The 21,307-nt window shown below is 66.2% G+C and overlaps 1 protein-coding gene across 1 annotated transcript in view; it reads right to left on the bottom strand.

The window, feature by feature from the left end:
* Positions 1-3,277: 3,277 nt before the first annotated feature.
* The window catches only part of RNF213 (ring finger protein 213), a gene marked incomplete at both ends in the record, with an annotated part of 60,035 nt that continues 42,005 nt past the window's right edge, over positions 3,278-21,307 (bottom strand). Inside the window, 30 exons of the mRNA XM_084238104.1 lie at positions 3,278-3,431; positions 4,366-4,544; positions 4,636-4,725; positions 4,974-5,168; positions 5,641-5,718; positions 6,252-6,453; positions 6,622-6,802; positions 7,097-7,180; positions 7,492-7,624; positions 8,206-8,457; positions 8,969-9,060; positions 9,342-9,504; positions 9,823-9,982; positions 10,878-10,972; positions 12,015-12,049; positions 12,634-12,715; positions 12,980-13,222; positions 13,604-13,714; positions 13,916-14,124; positions 14,277-14,472; positions 14,678-14,868; positions 15,063-15,264; positions 16,304-16,415; positions 17,571-17,670; positions 17,753-17,922; positions 18,483-18,665; positions 18,751-18,851; positions 19,638-19,758; positions 20,168-20,349; positions 20,617-20,823. Of these exons, the coding sequence (XP_084094230.1) occupies positions 3,278-3,431; positions 4,366-4,544; positions 4,636-4,725; positions 4,974-5,168; positions 5,641-5,718; positions 6,252-6,453; positions 6,622-6,802; positions 7,097-7,180; positions 7,492-7,624; positions 8,206-8,457; positions 8,969-9,060; positions 9,342-9,504; positions 9,823-9,982; positions 10,878-10,972; positions 12,015-12,049; positions 12,634-12,715; positions 12,980-13,222; positions 13,604-13,714; positions 13,916-14,124; positions 14,277-14,472; positions 14,678-14,868; positions 15,063-15,264; positions 16,304-16,415; positions 17,571-17,670; positions 17,753-17,922; positions 18,483-18,665; positions 18,751-18,851; positions 19,638-19,758; positions 20,168-20,349; positions 20,617-20,823 (4,503 nt within the window). The remainder of the gene's footprint in view (positions 3,432-4,365; positions 4,545-4,635; positions 4,726-4,973; positions 5,169-5,640; positions 5,719-6,251; positions 6,454-6,621; positions 6,803-7,096; positions 7,181-7,491; positions 7,625-8,205; positions 8,458-8,968; positions 9,061-9,341; positions 9,505-9,822; positions 9,983-10,877; positions 10,973-12,014; positions 12,050-12,633; positions 12,716-12,979; positions 13,223-13,603; positions 13,715-13,915; positions 14,125-14,276; positions 14,473-14,677; positions 14,869-15,062; positions 15,265-16,303; positions 16,416-17,570; positions 17,671-17,752; positions 17,923-18,482; positions 18,666-18,750; positions 18,852-19,637; positions 19,759-20,167; positions 20,350-20,616; positions 20,824-21,307) is intronic.

Raw genomic sequence — 21,307 nt, 5'->3', positions numbered from 1 at the left:
GTCGCGGCGCCGGCGCCTTCCGTGGCGTCACTTCCGGCGGCGCCCCGCGCAGGCGCCGTGCTGCCCCTGGCCCCGACGGCGCTGTCTGACGGGCATCGGAGGGGCCTGCCGCCGGGAGGGGCCTGCCGCCGGGGCGGGGCCTGCCGCCGGGAGGGGAGGAGCCGGCCGCCGTGGGGGCGGGGCCTGCCGCCGCGGGTAGCCCCTGAGGCCCGAGCGCCGTTTTAACTGTGCTGTGTGTTCTCCTAGGGGTGCTGATGGGGTAAGGGCTGCAGTCGGAATGTAGAGGAAAGTGCCGAGGTAGCAGTGGACTTGGGGTTCGGGGAAGGCTTCATGGGCCCGTTTGGCAAGTGGCAGGGCCTGGGGGGGTGAGTGCTCTAGGTGAGCCCCCATGCACCCCAGGTGGGGGGTGGGCCAGTCCTTGCGCCACCGCATTGAAGTGCTTCCCCGGAAAGGAGGTTGCGGCAGGGGTGAGGGGCTGGCGGGGGTCCTGGAGCTCGCGCATGGGGCCAGCCGGGAGGAGCGTCAGCCTTGAAATCTCCAATCAGGTGGGGAGGGCGCCCCAGGTCCTGGCGGGGGCTCCGGTTTCACCAGCCCCAGACGGTGTCCTGAACTCCACCACTGCCTCCGAGGAAGCGGGGTCCTGCTGTCCCGCACCCTTCTATTGAGGGGGTGAGCTGAGTGTCACCTGCATTTGCTGTCTGGGGCAAAGCGCCTTTCTGGAGGCTGCCTGTCCAGGGCGCGGCGCCGGTGGCAGTGGGCAGAAAGAAGGTGGTGAGGGCAGCTCCATGTGCAGCTCTGGGCTCAGGCCCCTCCCCTGCGAAGGCCCCCCACACCCCCTTCCCACTTGTGGCCCTCCTAGACCCCAGCCGCGCCCTCTAGCCCCGAGGCTCCACCTATACAACCTGCAGTGAGGCTTGTTTCTAGGTTGGCGCTGTCTGGGCCTGGGCACAGCTGCAGCGGCTCCTGACTGGTTCAGTGGGAAGACAAGATGGCAGAGCCATGGCGGGGCGCATGGGCATCACCCCAGAGGGCAGCGGCCAGCTGGGAAGGTTTCAAGGATGGAATGAGGAGGGACCGACTAGATGGAGGGGAAGGATTCAGGATGCGTGGACCTAAAGGTGAAGCCAGGGGAAAGGTGGGGGGCCAGGCGGCAGGTGCAGTTCCCCGGTGTAAGGGGCAGGAAGGGCACGGAGCAGGTTTTCTATGATCCCATGCAGACGGGTTAGAGGAAAGAGGCCTGGAGCCCTCGGTGACTTTTCAGGCTTTTATTTGGATTTACCAGGCACACGGCCGGCAAGGGGGCCGGGGGGCCGGGAGGCTGGCAGGCCTCCCAGCCCCCAACAAGTCTTGACTCTGTCCGGGCTCTCTGGTTGTCTCTGTTTCTCTGCCCTCCTGCCTCTCTTCTCTCGGCTTCTGTTGGCATCCCCGTGACGACGCCCTTATAGGCCCAGTCTTAGCCCAGGTGAATCCCATCAACATAGGCCCACACCCCACTCCAGGTGCCGCCATCAGGCATTCAGGACTGCAGGGATCTGTCATCCATCCTAATGGCGGGAGAGCAGGAAAGCCTGATGCTCTACCTCACCCTACACCCGGGTTTGGGGTCTTAGGTCTCTCACCTGCCTTTAGCTCCTTTTACCGAAGAGCCTGTTCCCGCCATGCACTCGCCGCCAGCCAGGCCTGCTCTTCTCCAGGGAAGGTATTCGGGCAGCAGCTTGGAGGACGGCTGCTGCCCCCGGGCTCGGGCGGGCCTGACACCACCTGCGCCCTGGCAGCGGTGGCTGTGGCAGGGGAAGCCCCGCCGTCTGCCCGAGCACCTCGTAGGCCAGGTGCACTTTCTGTCCAGAACCTTCTGCTTTAGGACACGTCTACAGGAGCATTTCTACCCAAACACAACCATTCACAAAGGCCTCCTTCATGTCTCTTTGCCTTAAAGAGAAACTCAGTCCCGACACAGGATTCTTTGGCAGCAAAACTCGTTTATTAAGACAGGCGGACACGTACAACGAGGCGTGCGGTTGCTTGTGCTGTGCCGGGGCATCTGCGGACGCGCGGGGCAGAGCAGACGCGCCGGCCGGGCGGCTCCGCTCCAGCGCTGAGGTAGCCAAGGCGTCCGGGAGCAGTGGGAGGGCTGGACCGCCGGGAACGGGCAGAGGGAGGCAGCCGCTGCCTCGGCAGCCCCACCGCGGGCCCCTGGGGCTCCCACCCGAGGCCCGACTTCAACTCGATGGGCTCGTTAACCCATCTAGAATGTGTGTGACAGGCAGGTGGCCTCTGCCTGTAAACAGTTGTCTTCTCAGTGCTAACGGGAGCTGAGCTACCCTGGAGGGGGCGGGAACAGCCCAGAGAGGTGCTCAGTGCCCAAGGGAATTTTGATTTAAAAAAAAAAAAAAGATTCAACATGTTTATGAGAAAAGAAGCCCAAAGCCAGGGCCAGGAGCCTCTTTTCTTCAGGACGTCACTGGTTTTCTGTTCTGTTGCATCTGGTTTTGTGCCTTGGCTGAGACCCCAAAAAAGGAGGCGCTGGCTTCACGTCGGGGAAACACCGCACGGAGCACGTCCCGGCTCCCTCGGCGGCTGGTCGCTCAGAGCCCTGTCGCGGAGATGCCCACGCCCCTGGCACCTTGGGCCCCCGTCGAAGGCTGTCCGCTGCGGACAGGAACTGCCATCAACCCAGCCGTCTCATTGCATAGATGAGGTAAGTAAGACAACAGGTGCTGCTCCGCCCGGTGCTCTTGAGAACAACTTTCTGAGCCTCCCCGAGGCTGGCAGTGAGTCGGGAAGGGGCATCGCTTGGGCGAAAGGCACTTGCAGAGTATTAGGGGGAAGGCAAAAAAGAGAGGCACTTTTTCACATCTTACAAACCTAGAAATCTTTGTAAAACATTCAGAATTTAAAGGAGTGAAAGAAAGCAGAAGGCCACATTCTCTTCTCTGCGTGCAGAGTAAGACAAAAAGACAAAATCGGTGAACCCGTGTTCCGTCCCCACCACGTCAAGGTGGGAGGACGAGGAGGCGGCGGCTGAGGCCCAGGCACAGGCCCGCAGGGCCAGGCGGTTTCCAGGCAGCCCTGGCTGGCCAGGACGACGGCGGTGCCTGTGGTCATCGCCTCTCGACACACACGGTCGAGGGTGCCGGGAACGTCCTGCAGTCGGCGAGACTCTCGGAGAGTGTCCACGGCCCTGTGGTCAGTGCTGGGCCAAGGGCGTCCCTCCGGGAGCCCGCCACGGCGCCGGTCCGGAAGGGTGCCAGGGCGCGCAGAGGCCGCTGGGCACCCCCTATCTCATCTGCCAGTCCCGCTTCAGCTCGGCGGCCGTCTTCCACACGCACACGCAGCTGGAGAGGGGGAGCTCTTCCGGGAACTGTGACTCCACCCCGGGGGGGGCCTCACACTCTTTGGTGTCCAGGTAACTCAGCAGCGTGTCCCGCAGACTGGAACGCAAGGACAAGCGGGCATTAGGTCTGTTTGTGCGTGCGGCCGCGAGGCCCAGCAGCTCTCACTTCTTGGAGTTGCCGGCGGAACCAGCCCCGTCGTGAAGACCCCAGATCGCTCAGCTTCACGGCAGCCCCCCGTAGACTGCCCGACCGGCCCTGGGTTCGAGCGCCTGCCCGCTGCTCCTGCACGCGGAGCCGGGCCCGCCCACATGGCTGCCGGCCGCGGGGGACCGCACCCGGGCTCTGACCTCGCGCTCTGAATGAACAGATCGCATCGCCCCTCGCGGGAGGGGCTGCTTTTTCATCAGGATGTGCTGAATAGGCTCAAAGACTACAAATACCTAGACGTGGGCCGTGTAGCACGATGGAAGAAAATAGGAGTGGCCGCTGTGCTGGCGAGGACAGCTAGACTTTATCTATCTAGCAAAAGCCAAGTTAAATCCCTACGCACACCACACACACAAATAATCTGTTTAACAAGACAACTGCACAAAATAAAAGCGTAAGAACGCAGAAGAAAGCGAGGGGGTGCGGTCTAACCTCATCCGTAAGAGCCTCCTGGGTTATGTCTAGGGAGGCTTTGCAGGAAAATTCTATCCGATTTAGCCCCATAAAATTGAAGACTGAGATCGGACATTTGCAACCCAACAGATTAAAGACTAACCCTCTTTTAAGATGAAGCCAATGATACACAGCCCCCAAGAAAAACGAAGGCCGTCCCGTGGTCCTTCAGAGGCGACAACATAGCTGATGGGCACGAAAAGGTCTCCGCCTCATCAGTGAACGGGAACACGTAAGACGACGTGTCTTGACCTTCATTGGCCAACACGTGCCCGTGCGCAAGACCTGAGAGGGCCCCGGAGCAGCTCCTCCGGCTCCCGCTGCTGGGGCCCCAGGCTGCACGTCCAGCCGCGAGCGCGCGGCTCCCTACCTCCACTTGGGGTTGAAGTCGGCCGGGGCGCGGGGGCCCTTCAGCTTCAGGACCATCAGCTCGTGCAGCTCCAGGAGGAAGGCGTCCAGGTCGGTCTGGTTCAGGAACGCGCGGAGGCGCTTCGTGTCCTCCGGGCTGAGTTCGTCTTTATAGGCGTCGCTGATGTCTGCGAACGGCTCCTGAAGCACAGCGGAGGGAAGACGACCCGTGGCAGCCGCTGGGGGAACCCCCGGGGGGCACCCCCCCCTCCCGGGAGGAGCCGGCACTCACCTTCCTCAGGCGCAGCTGCTGCTCAGACTTGTGTGCAGACAGGAACTGCCAGAGGGCCACGGCGTGGCGCAGCTGACACTTGCTCAGGGCCTGGGGACAGGGGGCTCCTGAGGGCCGGCCCGGCTCGCTCGCCCTCCCGGCAGGCCCGTGCCCGCCCGCCCCCGCGGCTCCTCCAAGAAGCCGGGAAAGGCCTGTCCCACCGCCCAGGCGGGCGTCCACCCTCAGCCCGCTGCTCTCTGCCGCTGGGCGGGGGTGCGCTCGCCTGGCATTCCAGGGGCCGCCCAGACTGCGCTCCCTGCGGGGTGCCCCGGCAGCCGCCCCGTCCCCGGAAGACCCACCGTCAGCACCAGCACCGTCTGATCCTCCATGCGCAGCATGTCCTGCACGTACGTGTTCAGGGCCATGTTCGCATCCCCGCCGCCCGTGCTCAGGAACTTGAGCGCAACCTCCAGCGCAGACAGGGCCTCGCAGGCGTCGCTGTAGGACTGCAGCTGCCCCCCGAGTGCGCTGGCCACCGCCCTGGGCAGGGGCTCCTGGGGAACCGAGAGCAGGACGGCTCGGGCTGTGCTGCGCACGGGCCCTGCTGCCGGCCGGGGACAGGAGTGGGGCCACTGCCGGGGCTGGGACAGGGGCCGCCACAACTGGCCAGCGCGGCCGAAAGCATTTCAGACGCGTCACAGAAACTTTTGTGAGCGCGCCGAGTCCTGAGAACAGCTCTGTGAGGTGACACACAGGGCAACGCGCAGGCCCCCTACCATGTACACCCCCCAACACACACCCCGCACACCCCACAGACAGGGCCCTCTGGTCGGCGCCCGTGGCCAGGGCGTCCGCACCAAGATGTCCACCCACTCCTGCTGGACAGGAGGCTGCTGCCCTGAACGGGGCGTCCCGCTGGCCCTTCGGCAGGAGCGCTGGCTGGGGAGGCGCGGGCGGGATCTCGGGGCCGGCCGGGGACCAGGCGCTGTGACACCAGGGCGGGCAGGGCGAGGGTCCCCGGCTCACCTGCTCCACTTTGCTCCTGATGTCCGCAAAGAGGTGCTCGTAGTTCCAGTCCCGCCGGTACACCAGGGTGGGGATTCCCTGAACAGAGAGGCGGCCTTGGAAATGTGTCGGGGGCTGCACCGGCCCTAGGCGTGCTCCGGGCGGGAGCTTGGCAGGCCCTGCTGTCCCATGCCACTGGCCCGCAGCCCTTGGCCACCTGTCCGCCAGGGGACAGCAGCACAGGGACCTGCACTCGCTTCGGGGGCCAAGCAGAGACCGTGTGGGAGGACACTGAGGGCTGCCGGTGTGTGGATACCCCGTGGGCAGCGGGTCACGCAGCTGGGATGGGGTTGGGCACCGCCCAAGGCCACTCACGCTGGACAGGGGTTGGTGGGGGGCTCCTCTAACGGCCTGAGCCGGAGCAGGACAGGGGCAGCAAGGTGGGCTGGGCGGCAGGACCCGGGCTCTGGGGCAGGAGGAGAGCTGGGGAGAGGGGTGCTGGGCGGGTCGGGCAGCGGGAGGCGGGTGGGGGTGCCTCTGGCAGTGCTCCTGGCACCCAAGTCACTGCCACCAAAGACCTGCGATGTCCGGCCTCCCCTGGACACATGCGAGCTGGACAGCAGGGCCCTAACCTTGAGGGTGAGCCTGGGCTTGCCCTGGAGGAAGCGGCTGGTGACCTGGCGCTGGATCTTCTCCAGGTCAAAGTCCTGCTCGGTCTCCCCGTCCTGTGCCACCTGGTACTGGCAGTTGGAGAAGATGAGGGGGGCCAGGTCCCGCTCCACCTCGTAGCTGATGACGTGCAGGTCAGTGATGTCGGGGGCGTCCACGGAATAGCTGAGGACAGAGGCGTGGGGCTCGGCTACTGGGCGTACACACGGCCGGGACCCCGGGGCCTGAAGCGGGTCCCGGGGCGCTGGCCACGGTCTGAGCGGGTGGCATGCTTTTCCCGGGCCGGCTCTGGGGTGTCCCGCTGGAGACGCCAGCCCCACGGCCTGTGCCTACCTGCCGTTTTCCGGGGAGAACGTCTCCACGGCATAGACCATCTCGTTGTGCAAGCTCATCAGGTAGCTGGCTAAGGCGGTGGAGCAGAGGCCCAGGCCCTGGCGGCGTGGCAGGACGACCTCGAATGCACTGTCCAGGTCCAGGTCGGCGCTGCAGTACTCTTTAGGCAGCTTGATCTCCCCTGGAAAGGGCAGGGTGGCCCTCAGCAGAGACGGGGGCGCCAGGCCGGGCACGGGAGCCACCTGCAGGTGGGGCGAGGGACACTCGGCCCCTCCTCCCGCCTCTCACGTCTGACCCCTCTCAATGCCGAGAGCCCCTTATGAGCCCGCAGTTAGAGGGGCCAGAGGGCCAAGGACTTGCTTTTCCTGCCGTCCTCCACCCGAGTAAGACCCACGGCTGGACGCTGGACACACAGCGCTGCGCAGGACGGCGCGCCAGAGCCCAGAGAGGCCGCGCGGGGCGGGCGGGGGCTCACCGTGGGTCTCCAGCGACCTCCGCAGCCTGTTCCACGTGGCCAGGAAGGTGTTGATCCTGCCGAAGTACTGCTGCCTCAGCCCCTCTGCCGACAAGACGCCCGTTCACACCGCAGCCAGGATGCCCACCTCGCCGAGGCCAAATCCGCGGGGCCCCGCGCTCCTTGGGAGACGCCCCCGCCCGGCACCTCCATGTGCCCACTCCACGCCTCCTTCGGGTGCCGAGGAGGCAAGCGGGAGTCGCGAGGGAGGGTGTGCAAGCTGCCGCAGGCCTCCGCGTCCTCGGACCAACCCGCTGGCCTCCGGCCCGGAGAGGAGGGGCCTGAGCTGCCCGCCCAAGGGGCCCTGATCACCCAGCCCCACGGAGGGGCCTGACCGCCTCGCAGGGTGGCCACACCTGAGTGCTGGCTGTTGATAAAACCTCGGAGGGAGTTGTATTCCACTTCTGGAACGTTCTGGAACCGTTTCACTAGACTCCGCTGCAGGGCCAAAATCTCAGGCAAGAATTTCACCAGCCTCAGTTCTGCTTCCTGGAGACAAGAAGGCCACCCACCCAGGACCACCGCTAAAGAGACCGCGCCAGTGTCTGGGGGGACAGACCCGGGCAGCCAGGGTGTGCACCTGCAGGCAGCCCGGTCACTGCGCCCGTCTGCGCGATGGTGGAGCCCTCCCGCCGTCAGCCCCCAACAGGTCTCCCAGGTCACTTCTGGCTGACCGCGAGCACTGGCTCTCGGGGCAAGGCCGCAGGTCAAATGCAGAAGGTGAAGCCCCGCAGGGATCGGGTGTTTCTGGCTCTGACGGACACCCGCTTCCTGCCCCCCCTCCAAGCCCGCCCCGAGGGTGGGCACTCTTCCACTTGCCAGAGGTGCTGGTGACACGTCTCTCGCTGTCCACACCATGCTGCCCGAGTGCTGCCCCGCACGAGTGGACACGGCCAGGAGGGGCTGCCCCCTCTGACCAGGTTGGGGAACCCCCGCCCTCAGGATCTTTGCAGAGTCCTGCTCATTCCCCCGGGACTGCGCTTCCAGCTTCCCGGCAGCCTGGCGCGTGTCCCCCGCCCGCATTCTAGCCACAAGCAGAGCGCGGACACGGGCTGCTGGAGGCCCCCCACCTTCTGCAGGAACCGCCAGAGCACGGGCACGCTGTCCCGGCCGCGCCTCTGCTCCACCACATGCCGGAGGTGCTCCAGGGTCAGCCTCCTCCGGCAGCCCCACGCCCTGGAGCAGTGCAGCGGGCCGTGCCGCGGCAGGCGGGGCAGGAAGGACGCCGGGTCTCCGAAGATGATCTTGGCCACGGGGTTGGAGCTGATCCGCTCGTCCTGGCTGATCCGGGTGTGCACCGTCAGGAGGGAGTGGTCCAGTTGCTGGGGGAGACCCGAAAGGCTGGAGCAGGGCGCCCTGCCCGGGGTCCGGTCGGGGCCGGGACCAGTTGGGGCCGAGCACTCTGCGCGGCGCAGGGATGCGCTGTTGGCTTCTGTCGCCGCCTGCTCGCTCCCGCCCCGGGTTTCCTTCTCTCCCAACAGAGTGAGACGCAGACCTGGATTCCTGCCCCTTCCTCCACCGGGCACTCCCGAGTCTGGTGGGCCGGGTGACCCAGCCACACTCCCCCTGCAGGGGGCGAGCCCTGGCGCCCGAAGGCTGCACGGGGCTGGGAGAAACCCCACGCCGCCCTCCCTGCACTCACAGCAGCTGCTCCGCCGCCTCGCGAAGGCCTCAGGAGGGGAGGGGCCTCGGGACAGGAGTGGGGTGGCCGGAGGAGAGCCCGGGTCTGGGGGTCTGGGAGCCGGGGGAGGCGCGCAGGCACTGGCTGGGGCTATGCCCAGCGCTCACCAACACCGGACCCATCTCCCCAGGGGCCGCGCCCTCCCCGCTCACCTTCAGCTCAGGGAGGAGAAGTTTCTCGACCAGCTTTTCCCACTCGTTTCTCACTTCCTTGGTCAGCAGTTGTGGATCGGAATGGAAAGGGCCTGTAAGGACCCATTGGACGTGCGAGGTGAGAAAGCCACCCACTCACGAGGGCCCCCGACGTGTTACCCCGAGATGTGCACCTCGGGTGGGGACACACGTCCATCTCTGACGTCTCGGAGCCCACCCCGGAGCTGGTGACGCCTCTGTGGACCCCGCCTGGACGGGACTTTCAATCAGAAGCCCGAGCCCGAGGGCCCCTGCCTGTGTCCCGCACCACGGTGGGTGGGGAGGTGGCCTGGCCCCGGGGGCCCTGCCCGCCCTCCCCACGCCCGCCCCTCACTCTGGTCGGAGAGCAGGCGTCGCAGCACCAGGTGGACCACGCTGGCCGCCTCGTCGGCGCTCTTGGCCAGCATAGTGGTCAGCTGTTCCAGGTTCCTCTGGATGTGCAGCTGCAGGAAGCTTGCAGGGTCGCTCACCCGGGGCTTGATGATGTTCCTCAGAGCCTGCGGTGGAAGGACCAAGCTCTGGTTTGTGCGGGAGACGGGCGTTGCACGGCAGAGGCCACAAGGAGGGAGCGCCTGAGCGGGAGCTGGTCTCCAGGGGCCACGCTGCACAGGCCCAGGAAGGGGGTGGGAGACCCGCAAATGCCCTGAACACCATGGCCTCGACTTACCACCAAGGAGGGGAGCTGCCGAGGCCTGGGCCTCGCCGTCCCAACCTGGGATTTCACGTGCACATGGCCTGGGGCTGCCTCAGCCCCTGCGCATGGGTGAGGCCCGGACACCCTCACACGGGAGCAGGGGATGCCGGAAGAGGCTCACCTGGGGCCAATGGGCTGCCCCCAGAAGCATCGCCAGGTGGGTGAGCAGCTGGAGCAGCACCACAGCCACCGGGGACAGGCCTCGGTCACACGCCACTGCCTCGCCCCGCGCAGGCGGCCGCCCTAGCACATGGCCCGTCTGAGTCCGGTCGGCTTCATTTCTGGAGGGTCGAGAGGCCGCAGGTGAGGCTGGACACGCTCGCCTCAGCCCCAGGAGCGCAGCAGCTGTGGAGCAGAGGCGCAGCAGCCGCACAGCAGAGGCGGAGCGGCCGGCAAGAAGCAGGCACGCCTCGTCCTCCTGCCTCGGTCTCTGGCTGGTCTGGAGCCCGCGGGCTTGTGACAGCGCCTGAGCCAGGCAGCGTCTGCTCTAAGTGCGTCAGGACGGGCGCAGACGCTGCTGCCTCTAGAGTCGCAGAGAGGGGGAGCAGGCCTGGGGCGCTCCCCCTGAGTGGGGTGTGCTCCCTGCTCTCACTGCCTCACACTGAAAACAGGGTCCGTGGGCTGACATAGGATGGACATGCCCTGGCCAAGGGCGCGTGGAAGAGGCAGCTGCTCCCCACTGCGCCGTGCACAAGAGGCCAGTGCAGCCAGGTGTTGGGCGAGAGGCCCCTCCCATCCGAGGGCAGCTGACCCCCTCCCCCACCTTGAGGGCCAGGCTGGCCGAAGCAGGTGCCACGCCACCCTCAGATATCTGGAGGCACGGGGTACGTCTCCCTCACACTGCTCAGGAGAGGAGGAAGCTGAGCGTTTCCACGTGAGACTGCTTCTCAGACACATGCCCACGTGTGGTTTTGTGGACTTAGATGTCCTCTGAACTTGGCCAGCTGTGTCCACGGCGGCCACAGGGGCAGGCTCTGGGAAGTGCTCCATGGGGTCAGCCAATGCTAGGGCACAGGCTGCAGCTGCAGGCCAACGGGCACCTGGCGTCGACCCCACCATGACACGGGCCCAGAGGCGCCCAGCACCTGACCCCTCTCCTCCCCCCGCCCGGGCCAGCTGGGACAAAAGCCCCATCCTAGGCCAGGGCTGGCCGGGCAGGGCCGAGTGCTCACGTACGTGATGACATGGAATCCAGCCACGGGCTTATGCTGCTCCCCGCCGACGGGCGCGCCACAGTCCACGCACACGCTCTGCTCCATGGGCATGCCGCACTGGGGACAGAGAACACGGCTCGTGGGCTCGCCACTCTCGCCCGGCCGGGCTCCCGTGCTCCGTGGCCATCCGGGAGGGCCGCGGCCCGCATGGCTTGTGTGGTGCGTGGGCACACTTGGGCTAGTTTTTTTTTTAAACAGGGAGGCAAACAGACACTTCTCAGCAGACAGGCAGGGCGCAGCCCCCCGCCCCCCCGTGCCCCGCACACGCTGAGGACGCGGTGTCGGGGCTCCACGCTCTGGGGCCAGGGCAACCTTGCTTTCTGCAACCCGCTGGCACCTTTAACCTAAAAGGCTGTGCCGTGTGATCTGCTCCCAGCCCGGGCTCGTGTGCGAAGAGCAGAGGTGAGTCCAGGGCTCTGCAGCCACAGCTCGGGCCGCCCACAGCCTCGGAGCCGGGCGTGGGGGTCGGGGGAGTGCGTGCTTGGGTGAGGCCGTTTCACGGACGGGAGGCAGCAGTGCGAACAGCCGACCTCTGCCTCCTCGTCCCACGTGCCCTTTGTTAAATAAGGCGCAGGCCCCACAAGCCTGAGCAGAGACGAGGCCCAGCCAGATGCCGGGGTTCACGGCTCAGCTCCCCCATGGGTCTTAATCCAGGGGCCCCTTCCTCTCCAGCGATGGAGACCCCGCCGCCTCTGGGCTGGTGACCCAGGGTGTCCGAGGTTCGTCTGTTCGAGTCCCGCATCTCGCATCCCAGCTGGGGGTGCAGCAAGGTGGCTACAGGGGCCCCTCCCAGCCAGCAGCCGTGTCCCCTGGGGCCTCCAGACGGGGCCATCTGAAGGCGCTGCTGGCTGGTACGCCGAGTGGGGTTCAGGCGCCCTGGCATCCGCTGAGTGGGGCTGGAGTGCTGCACAGGGCAGTCCCCCAGAAAGGGTCAAGTGTGTGGAGCTGCAGGGACTGGACACCTGGAGCAGCCCCCTCAAGAGTCTGTGTTCTCCTGGGGGGTCGCCCCTCCTTACTATCCTCCTCTGGGCCTCTCTTCAGGCCCGGAGCACCCTGTGATTTGAGGTCCCCAAGCCCCACCCCAAACACCAAGACTCACCTCTCCCACGGAGCATGGGTGACCGTTGGGACACGCTGGTGAGAGAGGAGAGGACACGCGGGTCAGTGAGTCTCACCCAGGGTCCCGCAGGCACAGCCACGGCCCTGCCCCGGTCACCCCGGGGACGCAGCCGGATGCCTGGGCTGCAGAGACCAGGCACGGGGCCGCCGCCACAGCAGGGGCCAGCACAGGCGCGGCCGGGAGAGCAGGGGCCCCGAGTGTGACTCGCCAGCTGCAGGCTCACGCTGGCCTCCGGGAGCAGAGTGGGGTGTTTCACACCCTCCATTTGGTTGGATTTGATTTTTTTGCCATAAACTTGTTTTATAACAACTTTTAAAACTAGACACCAGGCTTGCTTATTGGCGGAGCTGGCACAGTCCTGTTCTGTCCTGGGGAGAGCCCTGGGGCTGGAGCCCAGTGTGTGGCAAACGCCCTGCCCCGGCCATGCAGAGGAATGGCCCAGGTCAGCGGGCACAGAGGCCCTGTCCAGGGGGTGGCCGCGCTCCCCAAAGGTGCGAGGACAGCAGAGGGTGCGCTGCAGGCTGAGGCCCGTGTGGCCCCAGGGCGCTCTCCTAGGCGGGGGGGGGGGGGGCACCCCCCAGCGGGCAGCAGCACTTACTGTACCAGCGGACTCCTTCCAGGCCCTTCCAGGTCCTGGCTTGAGCCATCAGGTCCTCAGGCATCGTGGGGAGAAAAGACCTCTGGGAAAACACACAGGCGGAGCTTCGGGAGCAAGCAGAGGCCCGGCCACCGTCCACACCCAGCACGAGGACTGAAAAGCAGGGCCTTCCCGCGTCCCACCTCCGGCCTCGAAAGCCTTCCAGGAGGAAGGGGTAACGGCGGAGAGGCGGGGGGAAGCATCATCCTCGAGGGCTGAGAGCCCAGGGACATGAGGCCGCAGGGGGGTCGGGGCACACAGTCCCGTGGCCCAGTCGGGCTGTGCCCGGGCACAGGCAGCAGCTCACCTCCATGCTGGCCGGGGAGAAGGCCAGGCTCCTCAGGGGCTGCAGGACGGCGCTCTGCCCACACAGGAGCACGGCGGCGGTGTGGACGGCCAGCTCGCTCATGGTGCCCTCCAGGCCGCCCTGACCCAGGTCCATCCCCAGCAGCGGGAGCGAGTTGGTCACCAGGGACTTGGCAAACTGCCGGACGTCGGGAGAAGGCAGACTCGGGCCCTCGTCGATCAGCTTGTTCACGGCTTCGCATTGCTGACGAGGGAAAGGTGAAAGCTCAGCTCGGCCAGGGAGGCTGCGAGGACCAGAGGCGCGCAGGGGCAGGAGGGCGGCCTGCCGCCACCTGGCGTCCGAGACCAGGGGACGCGCGGCCACCGCCCCTGTCAGCACCGAGATTCCCCGGGGAGTCTTCCTGCAAACGCAGCGGCCAGACGCCGCGGCCAGCGCCAACACGCTGCGCTGGAACATGGGGTTCCCGTTTCTTTGCACGAATTCTAAGAGCTTCGGGCGAGGAGAAGCCCCCCTCCCTGAGAGGCAGAAAGCCCCAACGGGCAGGCTGTCGGGGCGAGATCTGTGTTTCCTTCTGTCCAAAAAAATTCCCCGGGAACGAGGCCACGGCAGCCGGCGCTGACTCACCTCTGGCTTGGGGTGGAGGCTGGCGTTGGGGGACCTGTACAGGGTGGAGACCTCTCTGAAGAGGGCCAGCAGCAAGTGGACGGCGCGCTGAGGCTCTGTGCCCCCGAGGGCCTGGAGGTGGAGGCAGGGAAAGGCGTGAGTCAAGGGCCCGCCGGGAGCCAGGGACTGGCGCATGGAGGTGGAGCGGGTCTGCCCGGCCCCACGGGGAGCAGGAGGGGCGCCCCGGGACGCTGGACACAGCTCCGGGGGTGTTCTCGCGCCAGCGCGGTGCGGATCTGCCTCGAAGCTTCTGGCAGAAGTGACAGAGCCCACGTTGCTCGGGAACTGGGGCTTTTCCTGAGCAGGGACGGGGTCGTGGGGCCGGGGGGTCATGGGGCCGGGGGGCTTGCAGCCCCTCTTCTCCCGGCACGAGGCCAGGTAAAAGGCGATGGAGGAGAACAGCGGGGCAGAGCTCCTCAGACCACGCGCTAAGGGTCCTCCCTCCTTCCGAAACAGGCGCGCGAGCGACAGGAGCCACGCGTCTACCAGACGGGACCTGGCGGTGACCCGGCGGCTCCGGCCAGTCCTCCCGGAGGCAGTGGGTGCGCCAGGGGCTCCGCGGGAGCCCTGGACAGAGCCCCAGCGCTGTACAGGCTTGCGGGGGCTCATCTGTGGCAAGCTGCCTCCCGGCCACCCTCCCCAGCCTCCTCGGGGTGTCGGCTCCGCTGCAGGGGTGCAGGCCTCTGAGGTGCGCCCCTGCGGCCCGGCTCTACCTCCAGCGCGACCTCGGCGGGCTTGCACTCGAGGATGGTCTGGCCCACGGCTTCACGCAGGGTCTTGTACTCCTCCCCGTACACCAGGTACCGGTCCATCTGGCTGGGGTGATCCCTCTGCGCCCGGAGAGACAGGCTGAGTCACGCGGGCTGGTGGGCGGGGCAAGCCTAGGCCACCGCAGGCGGCCAGTCATGCTCGGCCTACCGGGGGCCCCTGAGGCAGGACACCGCGCTGGTCAGACCAGCTGACCGGGGGAAAGGCCCAGAGCAGACAGGCGCGTCGTCCCTCATGGGCTGAGGGAGGCCCGGGCCTGCTTCTCACCTGCTGCGCCAGCACTTCCCCGGGAAACACCCACTGGGCCGGGCTGCCCTCCCTGGAGAGGCGCTGCGCGAACTCCATGCCGCCCTGGCTGCTGAGCTTCCGCACCAGGTACACCTGGAACCAGCCGTTGTCCGCCCGCGCGCAGAAGCGCTCCACCTGCCGCAGGTAGTGCCGCTGTTCCTCGGCCAGCGCTGCGGGTGCAGGGACGCTCCGGTCAGCTGCCTGGACGCCAGGCAGGGGTGGGGGCCCCTCGCAAGGAGCCCGGCAAAGCTACCGCGGAAGAAGGGGCGTGCCCACGGCAGAAGCTTCTAGAAGCAGTTCCCACACTCCCCCGACAGCCACGGCGCCCAGACCCGAGCAGAGGACGGCGCGGGAGGACACTTGCCGGAGCCGTCCTGCAGCTCGGCCAGGCAGTCGGCAGCCCTGTCCAGACACAGGCGGATGCGGGCCACCTCCTGCAGGTGGTCGACGGTGGCCGTGGGGCCGTCTCGGGCGGGCACGTACGTGGTGAGGAAGTGCGTCTCCTCGCGGAGGAACGCCCGCCGGTCGCCGGGGGACAGAGCGCTCGCCTTCTCGTGCAGGGAGTCCTAGGCACGGAGGACGGGCAGGCGAGGCTGAGACCGCCAGGGCCACCACCCAGCGTGTCACAGCGAGACGGGGGACCCCAGGAGAGAGGACCCCGCGGGAGGTCTGAGGCCCAGTCTTTTGAGTCATGGACAACACATCTTTTTTATTTTAGGGGCAAGGAGGGGACGAGAGAACTTGTGACGAAATCGCTGCGTGATCTCATGTGTCCATGGGCATCATATAAATTTTGGAAGCAAATAAGAAATGAGGCAAATAAGAACTCCCTGCCTGGAAACCCCTGTGGGGTCTGCTGGTAGATTCCTCTGGGCTGCTTTTAGGGCGGGGGGGCTTGCTGCACACGCTAATGCTAACACGCGTGTCTGAAACTTGCTTCCCCCCGTGCACCCGAGTCCTGTTGACTACAATGATGTTTGTGAACTTTAAGACCCAATGTTGGGCCTCTCCGGTGGTGCAGCGGTTGAGGGCTGGGTTGCGAGGCTCTGCAGCGCCTGTTTGATCCCCGGCCACAGGGCGAGGGTCCCACACGGCGCGCAGACCTCTCCTGCCGCCCGCTGCTCCCCTCAGCAGTGTACCTCGTCCGTCTGCCTGCTCTGGCTCTGGTGAATCCTCTCACCCTCCCGCGCTTCTGACTGTACCCAGTGCTTGTATGAATAAATAAAATAAAATCTTTATACATATATAAAAAAAAAGAGCCAATGTCCAGGGCCTCCCTGGGGAGCAGAGGCTGAGTCTCACGCTATGGAGCTGTCCGCAGCCTCTGCAGCACGAGTCCATCCCCAGTCAGGGAGCAACCCCCCAGGGCGCAGCAGACCTCCCCTGTCTCCCCGCCGCTCCCCTCAGCAGTGTTTTCGGTCCATCTGCCTGTTCTGCTCCCCACTTTGTCTCTGGGGAGTCCTCTCACTCCCCACACCTCTGGCCTGCACCCCAGCTCTTGTGTGCATAAATAAATACAAATAAATCTTTTTTTTTTTAAGAGCCAATGTCCAGCATGTGAGGGACATGTCTCAGTGGCTCAGGGAAACGCAGCGCGCCCCTCACCTCCAGGCAGTTGCAAAACAGCATGTACAGGTCCGTTTTATCTTCCATCACGAAGGCTTTCTCCTCCAACATGGACAAGTAGTCCTGGATATACTCCCGCACCTCATGGAAGCTGTGGGGAGAGATGTCCCGGCTGTTGTCTCGGGGCTCGGGCAGCGTCTCCCCAGAGCAGCTGTCCGCCCACTTCCGCCATCGCTGTTCTGGGGGTGCTCCTTGCATGTACGTGGCTCGCCCTGACTGTACTGAAAACACTTTGGCTCAAGCAAGAGGAGTGTAAACCCAGCATTTTAGAGGAGCTGCAGCCTAACTTTTGGGTCTCAGGCGTCCTTCGCGTTCCTGAAAACCACGGAGCTCTCCAAAGAGCCTTGGCTGACGAGGGGCACGGCTGCCAACATCCACAGCGTGTGGAAAAACGTAGACATTACGTGGCTGGCGAGGGAGAAGGCTCACTGGTCCCTTCAGACAAGGGCTGTCCTCTGCCTCCCGGCCTGTCTCGGAACACCCTGGTGGGCACCCACCACCCTGCCCTTCAGTGGTGTTGCCCTCGGGGTGCAGCGAGAACCACACCCCTGGGCCGACGCAGCGGCGGAGAGAGCAGATGGGAGCCGGCCCGTGGGTGACTGAGCCACCTCAGCCTTCCACACCCAAACAGCGGGGTGGGGGGGCCGCCGGGGCCTCAGAGGTGGTCTCCGCTTTGCCCTGAGGGCTGAGCCCACATGTCCAACAAGCGTGGAAGGCCGCTGGGGGCGTTGGTGAAGCAGGGAGGCCACACGCCAGTGTGCTCGGCCCACAGAAGGGCGGTGGGGGTGGGGGTGGTCCACGTCTCAGGTTTTTATCTTAAAATCTGTTGGTCGTGGCCAGTCTTGAAGTATCTCAGGACAGAGCGTCCACTTCAAGCCCCTACTCGGACCATCTACACCTCGCCTGTCTTCACCAGGTGTCCCTGGAGAGCCCCTCTGACCAGAGGTTGCCCTCAAAGGGTTTTCCAAGCGATGGAGTCTGACGAGACCTCGGGCCTCTGGCCCTGCGGCTCCTCCTTCCGTCAATAGAGTCAGAGAAACCGAATTGCTGAAACCGGCCTGGGGAGCGCGGGGGCTCTGGACTCCCCACCCCAAACCTGCAGAACTGGGGCTGCGGCCCCCGGCAGGACACCACCCGGCCACTCCGCGCTCCGGCCCGTGCGCAGGAGGGGATGCCCCGGGCGGGCCTCTGGCCTGGACGGGGAGGGCCGCGGAGCTCTCGGGAGGCGTCCCCCCGGCGCCCACACCTGTACTGCAGCAGCAGCTTCAGGACCACGGAGCGGATCACGGGGCTCTTGTCCACGACGTCGTCGAATGGGGAGAGGCACTTGGTGTGCTCGCGGTGCCCTGCAACGAGCAGGCGGGCTGGGGTCAGCGTGGCGGGCGGGGGCGGGGGAGGGCGCCGGCCCGGGGCCGCGGGGAAACTCACGCTGCGGGGTGTCCTTGACAAGCTCCTTCCGCGCGAAGAGCAGAGCCAGCAGCTCCCGGACCACGCTGCTCTGCGGCGGGGCGCTGTCCTTGAAGCACACGGCCGACACCAGGTCCAGGAAGAAGCCATCGCACAGCTGGCGGAAGCGCGCGTGCTTCTGCACGGCTACCCTGGGGGGCGGACCCGCGGGTCAGCGGCTGGGGTCCCGCCCTGAGCCCCGCGTGCTACCAGTGAAGGGAGGGGCGCCCGTCTCCGCGCCTCGATGAGAGCAGGTTTGAGGCAACAGACCTGCGCACGCGCCCCCAGGCCCTCGGCCGCAGACCAGCCAGCACCAGTGGGCCCTGAGGTCCTAAACCCGCTGGCCGTTTAGGAGGCGTCAGAGGGGAGGGAGGGGCCGGGACGACCCACAGGGCGTGGAGCTCACAGGCTGGGCGCAACTAACCCTGCTGCGGACAGCACAGGGCGCGGGGCGTCGACACAGATGGGGGAGCCGGGCCGCCCCAATGGGGGTGTCTCCAGACAGTGTCACTGATTCATGACATGCTGGCTCACGTCCGCTCCCTCTGCTGCCTCCCGACCCGTGTGCCTGTCTGTGCGGGGACAGGTGTTGGGAGGGACGCGCGTGGCGTCTCCCGTGAGGCCTGGCGCCAGCTTCCCAAGGCGAACAGGGCACCTTTCTGAATTCTTCATCTGCTAAAAGGGAAGTTTCTTGGGAGAAGGGTAGATCTACCTGTGCTCCTTGGAAGCCCGTGGCGAGAAGCCGTCGGGCAGGTCGGTCCGGCACAAGGGGCACATCATCTGCCCGGGGGTGAGCCTGCCCTGGATGCAGCGCAGGCAGAAGACGTGGTCACAGGGCAGGCGGACAGGGTCCTGTGTGTCTCCCAGGCACACGGGGCATGGCCGCACCCCACACCTAGGAGTCAGAGGCGCGCGGTCAGTTCCGAGGCAGCGGAGGGGCAAATACCAGTTCACACCCTCCTGGAGGCCCCAGAGCTCGCCTGGACAGGGCCCTGCTGGCCTCATCCTTGCAGCCCCGGAGCACGTTCATCACCGCCAGGAAGGGCCTGTGGGTCTTGACATCCGAGTCCTCCTGCAGACACTGGAGCAGAAGGCGGGGTTAGAGGTGGGAGCGTGGGTCCAGGCCGGCCAGGCCCTGCCTAGCATCCACTCTGCCGCCCGCCGCAGGGCTTGGCCAGGGCCGGTTCCCTGGGATGGTGCTGCCCCCAGGAGAGGCGGCTAGTTCTCCACTCATCTTCCTGCCCTCCTGGCTTAGGGTCCACTCACGCCTCCCCCACTGAGGTGGTAATAGGACAGGCTGTTGGCACAGTGTTCGCCTTGGGCCGTTTCAAAAAACCCAAGAGGGGACAGGCACGGCATGACTCCTGTGACCCCGGAGGCCCGCTCAGCCCGCGTGGGGCGCACACTTGCCCCGGGGCGGGGCTTCAGGAGGTCCAGGGTACCCGGCTGCCTGGTGCCCGCTGGCTCAGCAGATGGTCATCACCTCAAAGCGCTGGCTGCTCTGTGGCCCTGGGGTTTAGGGGCTGCGTATCGGCCACGATGGCAGATGCCAGGGGCTTCTGGGATGAGGGTGGGCGAGGCTGGATGGGGTGGGGCGGGGCTGGCATCACCCTCCAGGCTCAGGTGGGGACGCCCCCAGGCCAGGGCTCTGCTCCTGCCTCCTGTGCCTGCCGAGTTCGCCCATGCACCGACAGTCTACAGAATGACGGGCCCTGGCCAGCACTCAGGAGGGCGGATCAGCACCAGACCCTGACACCAGCGCTGGGACCGAGCCGATCCTCCACGCTTGTGCTGCCAGGCCAAGGCTGCACCCCGTCCCGACTGCGCCTGGAGAGCCGGGGACCCGCGTGGCACGGCCGGGACTCACCTTGCTGAGTAGGGAGACGTGCCTGGTCACCAGCTGGCCCAGCTCGGGGATCTGGTTCAGGGTACCCAGGAGAACGTGCTCCACAAAGAGCGAGATGGAGAAGACGCGGTTCCACTGGACCCTGCAAGACGGGGGCCACATGCCCAGGGGATGGCAGCCTGAGCGCCGGTGGAGGGCAGGAGGCCGGGGTCCAGGAGGGGGATGGCAGGGGCACACGCGCAGCCCCGCCCACAGCCCTCCCCTGCTGAGCTGCCTCGCTCTCCAGCCAGCACCGGCCCCCTGCCCCACCCCGCCCGCCCTGCGCTCCCTGCCCGCTCTCCCACCGGGAGCCCTACAGCCTCCGTCTGTCACCGCCTCTCCCACGGGAACGCAGTGGTCAGCCAGCTCCCTGCCCCTGCCTCCTCTGTCTCTAGGACGGGATGCGGCTTTAAGAGGCCGGACAGGTGTTCAGGCAGTGCGTGACAGCCCTTTGGGGGCAGGAGGCAGGGCTCTGCCAGCCCTGGGAGCGGGGAGGTGCTGCAAGGTCTCACCTGACTTCCTGGATGACCTTGTGGGTCAAGGGCCCGGCGCTGCCCATGTGCGCGTCCGAGCAGAGCAGCTCCAGGGGCACGGAGAGGCTCTTCACTGCCTGCAGCCACGCCTGGGGGCTGGGCTTCAGCAAGTCCGTGGTCAGCATCTCAGCACAGGCCAGCGCTGCAAATGCATCCAGAGCCTGGGCAGGGGAGAGCAGGCTGCAGGGGGGGCGTGGACAGCCAACCCTTCCCTGGGGCTAAGTCCTCTGTCCAGAGGCCATATCCCCAGCACGTCCTGCCAGGGGCCGCCCGTCACATCTCTCTGACACCCCAAGTCACTGTCCAGGGCACGTGCACAAGTCCCCTGGCGGGCCCCTAGCGTCTCCCCAGGGGGTCTGGGAGCCCCCCACTCACTCGGGGAGGCCACACCATCTGTGAGCCCCACACACCCACGGGGGGGGGCGTACCATCTCACGTGCAGTCAAGGGGTGCTTCTGGACACCCTCCTGTAGCCTGCCCAGGACTTGGGGGTGGACGGTCAGGATTCTGAGGAAGTTGTGCAGGCGGCTCCGGAAATGCTGGTAGGCAAGGTGGACCCACGGCAAGGACAGGTCCTCCTCGGGCCTCTCTGCCCACAGCTCACGGATGCAGGACCGCAGAGCCATGTGCAGAAACTGGGGGAGGAAGAAGCCGTGAGTGCGGCCTGCGAACTGCCCCCAAACAACCCGTTCCCTCTGGAAAGCCAAACTGCTCAGGCAGCAGTAAAGAAAATTAAAACTGGGCCTCCCTGGGGGGCACAGGGGTTAGGTCCCAGCACTATGATGCTATCTGCAGCCGCTGCGGCCTGAGTTCGATCCCCGGGGCTGCAGCCCATCCCAGACCCCGCGCACCGGACACTCCTCGCAGACCCTGCCGCATCCTGGTGCAGCGAGCCCCGCAACCGGCCTCCCACCGGACGACTAGTCGTCTCCAATCTCCCGTTTTCTAGAAACACAACTGAGAGGAGTGGCCGCGGGAGAGCCTCGTCCACACCTCCGATGGCCGCCTCGGCCATAGGCCGGCGGGCTCGTGGCCGCCCTGCCGGCATCTGTAAGAAACCGGGCACACCTCTGCCGGCGGGGGGGGGGGAGGGCACTCGCAACTTCCAGAAGCCCCTTG

The sequence above is a fragment of the Talpa europaea genome (assembly GCF_964194135.1).
Source record: "Talpa europaea genome assembly, chromosome: 7".
Lineage (NCBI taxonomy): Eukaryota > Metazoa > Chordata > Mammalia > Eulipotyphla > Talpidae > Talpa > Talpa europaea.
Note: the sequence above shows the minus strand (reverse complement) of the source record. Positions and strands in the feature narration are given on the sequence as shown.